Source organism: Cucurbita maxima, unplaced genomic scaffold (assembly GCF_002738345.1).
Source record: "Cucurbita maxima cultivar Rimu unplaced genomic scaffold, Cmax_1.0 Cma_Scf00037, whole genome shotgun sequence".
Lineage (NCBI taxonomy): Eukaryota > Viridiplantae > Streptophyta > Magnoliopsida > Cucurbitales > Cucurbitaceae > Cucurbita > Cucurbita maxima.
The window spans coordinates 957,203-970,486 of record NW_019272053.1 but is presented as its reverse complement, the minus strand read 5'-3'; the positions used below and the strand labels follow the sequence as shown (position 1 = coordinate 970,486).

At 35.9% G+C, this 13,284-nt stretch overlaps 1 protein-coding gene and 1 long non-coding RNA gene across 4 annotated transcripts; one reads left to right on the top strand and one right to left on the bottom strand.

The window, feature by feature from the left end:
- Positions 1 to 2,708: 2,708 nt before the first annotated feature.
- LOC111468606 lies at positions 2,709 to 4,205 on the bottom strand. Of its 3 annotated transcripts, XR_002714777.1 has the most exons (4): positions 4,141 to 4,205; positions 3,985 to 4,061; positions 3,351 to 3,772; positions 2,709 to 2,827 (listed from the first exon to the last, which is right to left on the bottom strand). It is a non-coding gene; the product is annotated as an uncharacterized LOC111468606 (long non-coding RNA). The 3 variants fall into 3 exon arrangements; XR_002714775.1 differs by having other exon boundaries at positions 3,351 to 4,061; XR_002714776.1 differs by having other exon boundaries at positions 2,715 to 2,827; positions 3,365 to 4,061.
- Positions 4,206 to 6,777: 2,572 nt separating this feature from the next.
- On the top strand, positions 6,778 to 10,467 carry LOC111468613 (double-stranded RNA-binding protein 2-like). Its single transcript, XM_023113888.1, has 3 exons — positions 6,778 to 7,334; positions 8,637 to 8,856; positions 9,329 to 10,467. The coding sequence occupies exons 1-3, from the start codon at positions 7,089 to 7,091 to the stop codon at positions 10,090 to 10,092; spliced, it is 1,230 nt and encodes a 409-aa protein (XP_022969656.1). The 5' UTR covers positions 6,778 to 7,088; the 3' UTR covers positions 10,093 to 10,467.
- The last annotated feature ends 2,817 nt before the right edge of the window (positions 10,468 to 13,284 follow it).

Sequence of the window (13,284 nt, the reverse complement as noted above, 5' to 3'; positions counted from 1 at the left end):
GCACATGGACCAATTAGGCAGGCTCATATACGAACCAATTAGGCAGGCTCATATACGTACCTTGATCTTATCTTGACTTGGACTGGTTGTGTAGTACTTATTCACACACGTCCATGTATGCACATATAGATTCACCAGGCGGGCTTGTACAAATACCTGAGTTTGACTTGGTCTGGCGATACCTTAGAAAAAGAAAGGTTCACATAATATCATGACGAACCAAAATATTGAAAGTACGGGTTCGTATTAACATACATAACAAGGAAGTATCACGATGCACATGAAATACATACATGTATGAGGTCCCATAATTTTGGTTCATAACATAACATTAATTACATTTCCTTTCTCTTTTCCTCCATGACGTATTTCATATATGTATCATGTATACATGACAATCATCACATAACTTTACATGGAAAGATATAACATGTCATACATGACGTTTCATTTCATTCGTAACATAGCATAATGGAATCACATGCATACATAGCATACCTCACATGTCAATACAAAGAGCATATAAGCATCACATAATTGATATGATACATGCAGGAGCTGCATGCACCATCATACATCAATCAATCATCTAACTCCAATAATAACGTCACTTATATAGTTGGCCTTAGTCGAATTTACTAATTACTCTATAGTTGTTCCAAAAACTATGCTTCAAACGTTAAATCTCATCTATATCATCCATAGCACATACTTAAGACATATTAATATCTTAACCTAGCGTAAGGGTCGCGTGATTGGGCCGTGAATTTGTGGGTTGAGCTGAATAAGAGCGGGTCGTGAACTGTACCTGATCGAATCTTTTACTCGTGGATTTCTTTTCCTTGACCCGATTCAAAACCGATTTTCTCTCTCTCTCTATTATTTTTTAATTACTTTTTCTAGTTCTTTTAATCTTATTTTATAACGAAGTTATCAACACGAATTTCTACCACATTTTCTTTGTCAAAAGTAGGCTACATTGTTTCTTTTTATAGTTTATGTTAGATACATTCCATATAAATAATGAATATCTCATTATATACTTTTGAACTTTAATAATCTATTATGTTATGCAGTTTGACGTGTTATTTCTTTTCTTATCAAAGTTGATGGACCTCAAACTAGAGGCCTTAAAAGGGGACAAAGAAGCTGTTGAGCTGGTGAGTGCTAAAGTTCCGAGACCGAGACAGGAGTTCGATACTGAAGAAGGAGAGAAAGCAAAGCAACTAGGAGGCTAGACGAGAACTCGAGAAGCGTGTGTTGAAGATTGTTGGGAGGGAGAGTCCCATATAGATTAATTTATGGAATGATCCTGAGTTTATAAGTAAGGAATACATTTTCATTGGTACGAGGCCTTTTGGAGAAGCTAAAATCAAAGTCATGAAAAGTTATGCTCAAAATAGACGCTATCATACCATTCTGGAGAGTCATTATTCATAACTGAGTGAAAGTACGATAAATAACCCTAGCGGAAGAAGGAAAGGAAAATGTCATGAACAAAACCAACAATATCCTAATCTTTCTTATAAATTAAGTCCAACAAAACTCAACAACTTCTCCTTAATCGAGACTTGACGATCTTTTGAGCCCTTATTTCTCTAGACCCCTTCGAACAAAATACACTCTTTGTTGGATTTTATACACATGGCTAAGTTAAGGGCATGACTCTGTTACCATGTTAGATATCACGAATCTCCACAATGGTATGATATTGTCAACTTTGAGCATAAACTCTCATGAATTTTCTCTTTATATGGGTGTAAAAACCTCTCCTATCAAACACGTTTTAAAAAATTTGAGAGGAAGCTTTCTGAAAGAAAACAATATGCGCTAGCAGTGGTTACATATATCATTCCTTTGTTTGATAAGTTAAAAGCGTGTGGTTAGTTAGACCATGATTGAGACTTTAAACTTTGAAATGGTGGGAGAATTTCATGAGCTGGCTAAAGAGGATCTCCATCTACACTTGAAAACTTTCTTGTGAGTGAATGAGAGTTTTGAAGAATTCCCCTAACTTCGTTTTGTTCAACTTCATTCTTCGTGAGAGAAAACAATGAGTGTGTGGTACTGCTATGCAATAGAAAGAAGATCGATGTAACTATCAAGCTTCGTTATCGATCGTCTTTGTTTAACAACAATTTTCTAATGTTACGATATGTTACATTATGCTTATGTGATGTTTGCTATGATTTTGTAGTGAAATGCATGTACTTCCAGGTTATGTCATGAATGTGAATATACCATGTTTATATTATATCTTTGAGACATTTAAAGGGTAGTAACGGGTTACTAGTCATTGGTTCGATTCAAATGGAGCAGGTACCAGTCAGGTTTGATGTAGGTGTTTGGGTCGTGGGTCGTCCACCTGCGTTAGAGCCCCAGTCGCTGCACCAACACAATTCTTTATCAGACGAAATTTTCATGTAAATCCCTAAATTCTTAAACTATGGAAGGAAATGTTGCTATCAAAAGTTGACTAAAAATTAGGTATTTAATTTTATCGGGACTTTGGTGCTACGACTGAGTAATTATTGTATCCAATGTGTCTAGACAAAGACTATGGTAGGGTTTTGTTTTCTCCCTTGGTTAGGACCGAATTAAAATCAAATTAGGACAAACACTACCAAAATTAGATATAAAATAAATTTCAATTATAAGATGAGTTTGTTCAACTTTATTACAAAAGAAAAAAATGAATTTGTGATACCATTACAAAACAAAATACAAAAGGCTCAAACACAAAGATGGACTGACGCTTCAAAATGACCTTCTCTATGACCATCAACTCTCGAATACTCCTCCACCTCGACCAAAAGCTTGCGAACACCTAAAAAGGAAGGAGAAAAATGATGAGTATATAACTATACTCCGTAAACAACCTACTTGTAGGCTTTCATCACATTCATGACCTAGTAGGTGACTACAGGCTTTACTCTAGGCTCTAAGTGTTTTGCTCTTACTACGCAGTTTTGGGTAGCTAGCTTAGCCTAGGCAGCTGTAACCAATATCTGAAGATAAGGTGTGACCTCAAAGGACTTTGTCAAAATTTAGTGCAACATAGTTTGAATTAATCAATTAATATTTGGAGAATATATTAGTTATAGAATATATCTTAGCTTTAGTTAATATTTTTCTCTTTAGATTTGATTGGTAGTATATTTTATTTTATTCCCAAAATTTAGTTAATATTTTAGGTATTAGTTGGTATCTTGAATCCTATTTAAAGGTTGTGAATATCAATGAAGATTGAACCTTCGATTCCAATTCTATTTCTCATTATTCTTTCGTTGAGTAATAATATTTTTAGATCTACTCACACTTTTGAGTAGTAGATATTGCGGACTCCATACCAGATGAGGATAACCTGGTGTTGCTAGAATGATCTTCATCAATGGGAGGCTAGCTGGCAAACCCATCCCATAAGCCGTCTAGTCGCCCAAGGTTGGTGGGCGCAACTCCCCAGTACATGCAAGCTTCACTAGCTACCCACATGATTAACGTCTACTCACAAAACGGATCATCTGCACAAGATAACCACTAATTACTCGCATGATCAATGCCCGACCATAAGATGGATCCACCGTGCAGGGTAATCTAACAAACCATCGAGTCACACATTTTTAACCAGCCTCATGCCTACCTCAATAGTACCATATTGAAGTGGGAATAGAAGTGGAAGTTCCTCAGATACTATAATAGCTAACAGGGTGATAACATCTATCAAGCTCCCAGAGCATAGATACACAAATTTTCATCCTCCATACTAACACGACTCTGTACAAATAGTAATAAACAATCCATTACATCATGAGAGAAGTAATTCAGTTACGTAAATACCTAGCATGACTATTTTCATGTTTATCCAATCGTCCTAGGCGCAGGTAATATCAAATCTGACCACCTATGGTTTGGTTTTACTAATATCCATGCAAATCCAAGCTATCCCTATAAGCATTACTCCCTAAAATATGCGTGGTTACTTACTTGATTGTGGAATCTTCCAAAGCTAGCTTTCTTGTGTGCTAAGAGCTCCAAAATTCTTGAAATTTCTATGGTAGGTCCTAATTGAAGTAAAATTAGGGTTAGTATTGAAATCGGGATGAAAAATCATCGAAGAGAGGCCAAACGGGTGAAATTCACCTCTCACAAGCTTGTCATGCGCTTTCCACGTACTTGGAAGGTATTTACGTGTGCAATCCACACTCCATACCACATGCCTCAGTGAAGGGTAATCGCATTGGCTATGTGACACATGTCATCTTTTGATTGACGCATTTGGCTCTGACAATAGGAGTTTGATCCTTGAGGTACCCAAATTTTCTTCAATTTTTCTTATGTTGATACGTGGCATACATAGGATCGATTCAGATCGTTGGACGCAGGCCCAGTTCATGGATCGGGTGAGCGGGTCGATCTCGATTGTCACTGGCATCGCAATGCACTGAATGTCTCCTTACGCGACTTTTTCCACTTACGAGACTTTGTGGTTCGTGGTTCATGTTTTTCCCTTTTCCTCTCAAAACAAAAACAAAAACTTTTCTACTCAAAATCTCAGTGGCTCTTCGTGAACTTCTCGTCTAAAACAAACATGCAAATTTTAGAAACCGAATCCTTAAAAAGTACTTTTCTTTTAAATTAGAGCACTCGATCAAGAATTTAAAGATTTAATTCCATATTCGTGGCACATATTTTAACTACTCGATAATAAAATAGAATGCACCCAAAGTTGTTCATAAAAACAAGATAGAAAAAGTAAGAAGAGCACACCCATGTTTGCGGTGCGTTAATAATACACAACTATTCCAATCCTTCACCAACGTTTAGTGGTGAGGCCATCACATCATTTTATGCCCACCATCACTTTAAATTAATTTACATCCGTTCCCGACATGATCAAGTTAGTAAACATTATCCTCACAAACCAACACGACGAGATTTTTCATTCTGTTTTGTCTTCACTCACATGCATGCAGCTTAAAAAAATTCTTAGAAGGTCACTCAAGCATATCTTAATTGCCCATCTTTAAGATTGCTCTCATTTGAATGTGATCTCAGTTCATTTATGCCGTTATTATGTAAACAATAATTTAAAGGCGGGTAGTTTTTGACTATAAAAAATTAAAACTTAAAAATAAATGAATTGATGTACCCATTGAGTGGGTGCAAACAATTTATGCCTATCATGCTAGAGAAATGTGTAGGAGACTATTTTCTTTTATTTTGTTCCTTTATAATATTATCATTATTTATTTTAGCTTTAAATGAAAAATAATGTTTTAATTATATTTTTTTTTATAAAAAAAAGAAGATCGGAAAGTAATGGAGCAATGAAGAGAATATTAGTGGTGGGACGGGTGATAAATGGAAGTAATAATCAGCTTGAATCTCAAGGGACAATTCGAAGAAATTGTTTGACGATAAAGTTCTCCTCCACCTTGTCGCTGAACAAACTGATGTCGGTAACGATGATCGTCAACTTCATGGTAAAGTCGTATATTAACTCACTGTCCTTCATACGAATCGCTTCAAACTCAATCTTTAAGGTCTACATATTTGTTTCCTTGGATGCACGAATTGATGGGTTCATTCAATACGTTAATACCTCCATTAAAACATGTGTCCTCCTATGTTTTTCAGATCAAAATCTTAATCTTGCACCTTAGACCAACTCTGCCATCTCAACTTCGATACTTTCATTGCTTTTTATTATATTCTAATTCTTATTTGTATCCGACATTAGGTTTGAAGGGACTTTGTTTAATAAAAATGTTCTCCGAAAAAACTCAAAATTTTGAAATTTTATAGCTTCTAGCGCTTTAACGAGAACTTATTGTTGTCAAAATATAGACAAGAAAACGTATATAAACATCTCTACTAATATAGTGTTTATTGTCACAATTATGCTTATCTAGAGCATATTGTCTATGACCGCATGTCCATATTCATTAGTGGGTTTGTCCAAGGTTTTCACTTTTTGCCTCCACTACTTTTAAAAGTGGTTGCTGTTAGACGAACACGACTCTCCACAATGGTATGATATTGTCCACTTTGAGCATAAGCTCTCATGGCTTTGCTTTGGGCTTCCCAAAAGACCTCATACCAATGGAAAGTGTATTCTTAGATTATAAACCCATGACCATTTCCTAAATTAACCGATGTGGGACTTTCATCATCCAACAGTTGCATCCTTTGATATGTTGCTAGGAGACATTCTATCCCATACATTTCATTTTCCATATTTGGAGATTTAAAAAATTATTTAAAATTCAATTTTCCATATTAAAAAAAACTAATAATTTAAACACGACTTTAAAATAATTAACCCAAAATTCAAAATATATAGTAAAAAGAAAAACATATTTGTAATAATATAATCAAATATTCAGACTCTAAAGTAAGGATTTATTAGGAAAATAACAAAATAGAGATTAAATGGGAAGGGAAGGGCAATTTTGTCATTTCATAACAAACAAGAGAGAACAAAATAATGAAATAAAATACAAAAATGAAAAATCATAATTTACTCTCTTTTTTTTTTTAAATAAAAAAACGTAAAGTAATTAATATATTTATATAAAAAAATAAAATGATTAATCAAATCCAAGGCCAAAATGCAGCCTTGACGCTCCAGTTGACTCAAAAAACAGCATTAAATAATGAAAATTTCCGCAATATAATATTATTCTAAACAAGACAAAATAAAAAGAGTAGAAATAATTAATTTTTTTAGTTAAATTATTTGAAATTTAATTTTTTTTTTTTTTCAGGAAGAAAATTTTCCCTTTCTCTCTCACAAACCAGCCTCGGGGTTCTCTCTCTCTCTCGCTCTCTGAAAGTGAGAGAAAAAAAAACCCCCTAAAAAGCTTTTGATCTCGCCGGATTTTCGTCTCTGTCAACAACGACGGTGAGAATCTTCTTCTTTAGTTTAGATTTTTCTGCTAGATTACGGTGGATCAGATCTTGGTTAGGGTTTTTGGTTTCTGTGAAAAGCCCTAACGGAGGGAGGAGGAGGAGGAGGAGGAGGAGGTTAATTTGTGAAGTGAGTGGAAGGAGGAGTGAAGCGGTGCTGAGACTGAATCGGAGCGGAAATGTACAAGAACCAGCTTCAAGAGCTGGCACAGAGGAGTTGCTTTAATCTTCCCTCGTATACCTGCATTAGGGAAGGACCAGACCATGCGCCGAGGTTTAAAGCTACTGTTAACTTCAATGGCGAGGTCTTTGAATGCCCTCAGTACTGCTCTACTCTCCGTCAGGCCGAGCACTCCGCGGCTGAGGTTGCCTTGAACGCTCTCTCTAACCGTGGTCCTCCTCATTCACTTGCGGCTAGGATACTGGTGAGTCTTGTTTGGTTTTCGTTTTTGTTCTTCGGCTTGCTTCTCTTCTCTGCTTGATCTTCATTTCTTTGTTGTCTTTTCATGCGACGAATCAATGTTACTGTTTGCGGTTGGATTATTCGGTTCGTGGAAATTTGTTAGTAGTTTTAGGTTTTTGTTATGTTGGTATTGGTTGAGCATTTTGTTCTTGTTCTCTTCTTAAGATTCCTGATATCATTTCCGGTTTCTGCGGCTAAGAAGCGTAGATTATAGAGAAATTGCACAATCTGTGCGTCTTGTTAGCGATGGCACCTTTGCACCTCAGCTAGAGTTCTTAGTCTGCGAGTATCTCGGTCGATGGGTTGATTAAGATCTTAGATATGGTTTTTCTGCTATCTGGGGTTAAAATGATGGCTGTGACATGGTTTAGGTTGGGGTTTTTCTTCTCAGTTGCGAGATGGACTTGTAATCTCTCTGATCGGCCGGAATTCTCTGATTAGGCCAACGGTTTAAGGTCATCTTCGAACGAAAAGTGTGACCTCGTGACGCTTCCTCGAGGTTCCGTTCCGTGAGATGAGGTATCTAGTTTTGTTTACCTTATTATCTCGGAACCAGCTGTCGGGAGTAATCTTCTTGGGCTAGGTTGTGTAATTAATTTGCTCATTAATGGGTTTGTCGGTCGTCCAATTGTGTTTTCAGTAGCTCCCAAGTTTGGCTCATTTTATTTCTTCGATCTCATAAATAACCAGATGGGTATTGTAGCAACGGCAGGGACTAGGAATCCAGCACCAATTGTGATAAACTTGTTGGAGGCTGAATTTCAGATGGAGATGATGATTCATGTTTAACCAATTAGAAATTTGGAGGACGTTGTCATTATCTCCGTTCATAAAAGTTCATAGGCTTTATAACTTCGGTTTTAGATGTAATTATTTCTCCCCAAGTTTCAGTAGAAATTGTTTGACTAAACTTTTCTTTGCTGTTTTTTAAATTATATTTCTCCTCTTTTGCGGTTCGAGCAAATATCATGGTGTTTTAAAGAGGGGGATGAGAAATTTTCGGTCGATTTCTGGGTTACTTTTCCTTGAACATTGTTATGTATGAGATGAATCTTCTGATATGAGGATGTGATCTCTTTTGTATCATTTCATTTAATCGATGGAATTGTTTGCATATGGAGCTTTAGGTTCTATGTATGGCCTTAGTGATTTCAGTTAAATGAGAATATTTTGCGATAGTATCTCAAAATGGCAAATATTTTGTCCTTCGAGCTGCCTTCCCTGATTTTTGGTTTAATTATTTACTTTAATCATCTATGATCAGGATGAAACAGGGGTTTACAAGAACCTCCTGCAGGAAATTGCGCAAAGAGTTGGAGCCCCATTGCCACAATATACAACGTTCAGATCAGGCCTTGGTCACCTACCTGTTTTTACAGGGATAGTAGAATTGGCTGGAATAACATTTACTGGAGAACCGGCCAAGAACAAGAAACAGGCAGAGAAGAATGCTGCAATGGCAGCTTGGTCAGCTTTAAAACAATGTGAGTTTTTCTTTTTAATGCCTACCTTGTATAACTATTATCCAGAGAAAAGAGAGAATAGACCATCTTATTTTGTGCATATTTTGTGCAAGTTAATGGTATGCAACCCGTATATGATATTATTATATGCAGGAACATGTAGATTAGCATTCAAACGATTCCTCTGCAACATGTTGATGCCAACGGTCTTTATTATATAGCCTAAATTTCCTATGGAAGCTAAATATCCTATGCTTGATGTGCTAATGGCATGCTTAACAATTAAATATTTTGCCTTCATCAGTTTTTCTTGTGCGAGTCTGAGAGAACACACCATGGGATTCCTTCTAATAGATAATATCAATTGCGAACACTCCTGATTATAATTCAAAGTTGCCATAAGTTTATTCTAAGAATATTGCTTATCTTATCATGGTGCCTATTTATTATATATTCTGGTGTTGAGCTAACATTTTGTTTTAATTTTGGCTAGTGGCTAAACAATCAGCAAGCTCGTCATCAGAACCAGAAAACAATGATGAGCTGGAGCAGATCACGATAGCTCGAGCCTTATTGAATTATCGCCAAAAGGAAAAAATGGCCATGTCAAATCCAAATGCAACAATACCATTCCCCAAAAAACTTCATATTCAAAGTCCAAGGCCAACTAGTCCCCAACGTCCCCCTGCACCAACATCAAAAATTCTTCCCTTAATTTGCCAAAAGGCAGCTCCTCGAAGCAGAGCGCCATTTTCTGCAAATAAAATACTCATTCCACAATCCCCAACTTCTGCAGTAGAAGGCTCTGGAACCTGCCCCCAGAAGTTTAGTGCCGGAGCTGCTCTTTCTTATATTCCTGTTCAGCAGTTTAGGGCATCTTGCCGTGGTATTGCCCCACCAGTGACAATTAGAACAGCAATGCCTGTGTATTCAGCCCCGCCTCTACCGCAACCATCGAAGCTACCTCCACAGCAAGTAATTCGAGTCCCACCTGTACGTATTGCCCCTCCCGTTTCGATTAGGCAAGCAATACCTGCTTTTGCTGCTCCCCCAGCACGCAAGGAAAGTCCTCCTGTACTTAAAAAAGAAGATTGTCCAGCTTCAACTGCTTCAAAGGAAGAGCCTCCTGCTCCTTCCGCACCCTCACAGCCTACTAAATCACCACCTGCTGAAGTAGAAGAACAAGCTACAACCACAATGGCAAACAGTCAGCAAGAAATTAAGACATTAGAGAACCTCGAACAACTCCAAATTTGATGAGTTGAATCATTAGAAAGACCACATAGGAGATCGTCGTATTGTTTTGCAGTAAAGTTAGGTTATCTCATCTTGTCCGCATCTTATTTTGAGTGTCAACCTTTTTTCTTTTCATCTTTTTTGCCCTGTTTTGTTCAAACTTGAGTTTAGAGGTGGAAAAGTTGGTATCAGCATCCCTGCAGCAGCAATGCCATTCATCAGCAACTGTGTCAACTTATGTACTTATATATTAGTATCTTTGGGCATGTTGTCCTATCTTCTCCAAGAATTCTGTTCTGATTTATGCATGCCATCTTTGCATCCCAAGATAGGCTGATGAGAGCCCCAGGATGCATGGATGTTGTTAAGGTTGTCACCAAGAGTCTCTAGTTAACCACCTCGCCCATCGCTCGGGACCCTCATTTCCATTTTTCTGCATTCCTCCATTTTCATGCATATATATATATATATATATATATATGTATGTATATTTGCTGATCTTGTCTGAAACAGTGATTCTAAAGATGTTCATGTTGTGGCTTCCTTCTGATGGGGCCCTTCAAGAGGCATGGAATATTTCAGTTGCCGAAATTCATGGAAATGATTGGTATTTGTATTTCAGGTGGTGTATTGCAGTATTTTAAGGACATATTCTTCCATTAGTAGCATAATTTTGATCCAATAATATGTGACTTGAAAGGCCAAGGCCCCATAAATGCATTATTTTAGACATTAATGGTATTAGATGAAACAGGACAGTTATAATGGAACATAGCTTCCCATTTAATGAAGAAAGATGTAATGATTTGGGCATAGTGAATGCCAACATGCATATATCATCATCATTGACAGAGGCTTTCCTATTATTCCTTCATACCCATTGGCCTAAACAGACCAATCCTTTGCCTCCCCACTAAAACCCATATGTTTGACCAAACAAGAGTTTTTGGTAATGGAATCTTTTTAATCTTCGTTTCGGTTTCGGATGTATTGTAATGAATTTTACGATCATGGAGAATGACATAAGATACAAGACGTTTTTCCGTCTCCATGCCTATCGGTAGACATCCCTTGGAACAATTTTTTTAAAGTTTAAAGTTTTAACGATAGAAGAAAGGCACAACTTTTGAGGGAAATCCATTAATTAAGAGCCAATATATCTTAAAATAAATAAATAAATAAATAAAATTAGAAAAATGAAATTATCGGGGTACTGATTAGTGGGGGATGGAGAGGTCGAACAACTCCCCCACCACGTCATCATTCTAAATAATTTTACATTTGATTTGAAGGGAAGGGAATGAAATGAATGACATAATTGGGCCCATTGGGCTGGACCCAATATGGGCCCAACTTGCAATCAATATTCCTTTCCACACCCATTAGCAAGATGCAATCATAATGAAATTTGATTTCATCTATTTGACTTTTCTATCGACACGTCAATATTTGACCTTGACCTGTAATGTGAATCTTCGTCTTTATCACCCCTTATCATTAGTCTTCACCATTATTCTCCATGTGCCTTCGCTGCTCTGATAGCTTTTTTTTGGACTTTTCAAAATGCCTCATACCAATAGAGACAGTATTCTTTGATCATAAACCCATGATCATTTTCTAAATTAGTCCGGAGTTAAATAGGTAGAGTTTTAAAATTTTAAATTAACTTTGAAATTATTTTATTTAAAGAAAAAATTGAAGTAAGAATTAGGAAATAGTTTTGGAGTGGTATCGTGGAAAGCATGTGAGGTTACTTTTGGCGCGTGCCAAAAGCGGTTGGAAAAACTATTGCCACCGCCCAAATTCAACCTTCTTTATTGTTTCCATCAATAAAATCATGCCACGTGTACTAATGACGTGTACAAAATATCTGTGCCAGAATCTACTCCGCACTGACTCTCTGCGGCGGAAAGATTTTATTTTATTTTATTTTTTAATTTTATTGTTGACTTTTTATTTATTAAAATAATAATAATAACAATACCCTTATTAAACGTTAAAATCTTTTTAAAATATCCACAAAATATACTTTTGGATAAAAAAAAAATGTTAAATTTTACTTTTAATAATATTTTAAACTTTGAAAATTAAAAAAAAACACTCACAAAATTGGACAATGTTTATGTCTTAACTATTTCATCCTAATTCTATTTATTAACGTTTATTAATAAATTAATTTAAACATAATTATATAATATGAGCTTCTAAAGTTATTTGTTTTTGTTTATTTCGATGTATGTTTCACTAAACTAATTCAATCATCTAATCATATCACATTATTCAACCATTATTGTAAAGTTATTGATTATGCTATTTCAAAAGCCATAGAATTCCTTCATGCTCACCCATGTTTGCCTTTAAAACATGTTAATCATACTATTAATTTCTTTGGTCTCTTATAATAACAAAACTTTTGTTATAACCCTATTTCTTCTTATATGTTTCATTAATAAGACCAATCAACTCAAAGGGTTCCTTTTTATGCTAGCATCATGGGGTCGTAGTAGCTTCCGACTAGGCCAATCAAGTAAGTGACCCTACTGTCAGTTTGGTTCTAATTGTGTGTTGTATGATGACACTTGCCACTGGCTTTGCACGTGTTATATGTTGTGTATGCAAACTGTTACAAAATGATATATATATGATATAATATGATATGTTAAGATATGATATGATATGATATGATATGTTAAAACTGTAGGTTGAATTTTGTTACGTTAGGAACTATGAATTTAGATTGAGAATTGTATTCCAAGTGATTGATTAATTTATCTCCCTATTTGAACATGCATGAATAAGCTGAGATAAGAATAGGGGGTAAAAACTAGGATGATTTTACAATGATCAAGGTTCGGACACTTCCAATAGACCAAACACTCCATGATCGTGAGAGGGAAATCAAAGAACTATACCTAGTGCTCCTAGAACCAAATTAACTTTGAGGAGCTAGTCCAAAAAGTCATGAAAATGAGAGTCCAAGTTTCAAACTTAGATGTCTTAAGAACCTAGTTAACTATCATGACATCAAGGAAAGACTAAGAAACTTTACTGTGCCTATAATAGTTTTGGATGATATCCCTAGAGCCAAATTGCTTTACATTTTATCTAGTACTTCATTAGCATTACTTAACCACCTCGTTGGACCTATTAATACCCTTAAGTGGTGGATATTTAGGAATATGTACCATCGAGCTTGACACAGATTAGTCAGAT

Bases quoted from the DNA above. Each gene is read 5' to 3' on its own strand.
- LOC111468613 (XM_023113888.1), top strand. From the start codon at position 7,089: ATGTACAAGAACCAGCTTCAAGAGCTGGCACAGAGGAGTTGCTTTAAT. The intron at 7,335-8,636 runs GTGAGTCTTGTT...ATCTATGATCAG, and splicing joins CACTTGCGGCTAGGATACTG to GATGAAACAGGGGTTTACAA. The intron at 8,857-9,328 runs GTGAGTTTTTCT...AATTTTGGCTAG, and splicing joins TTGGTCAGCTTTAAAACAAT to TGGCTAAACAATCAGCAAGC.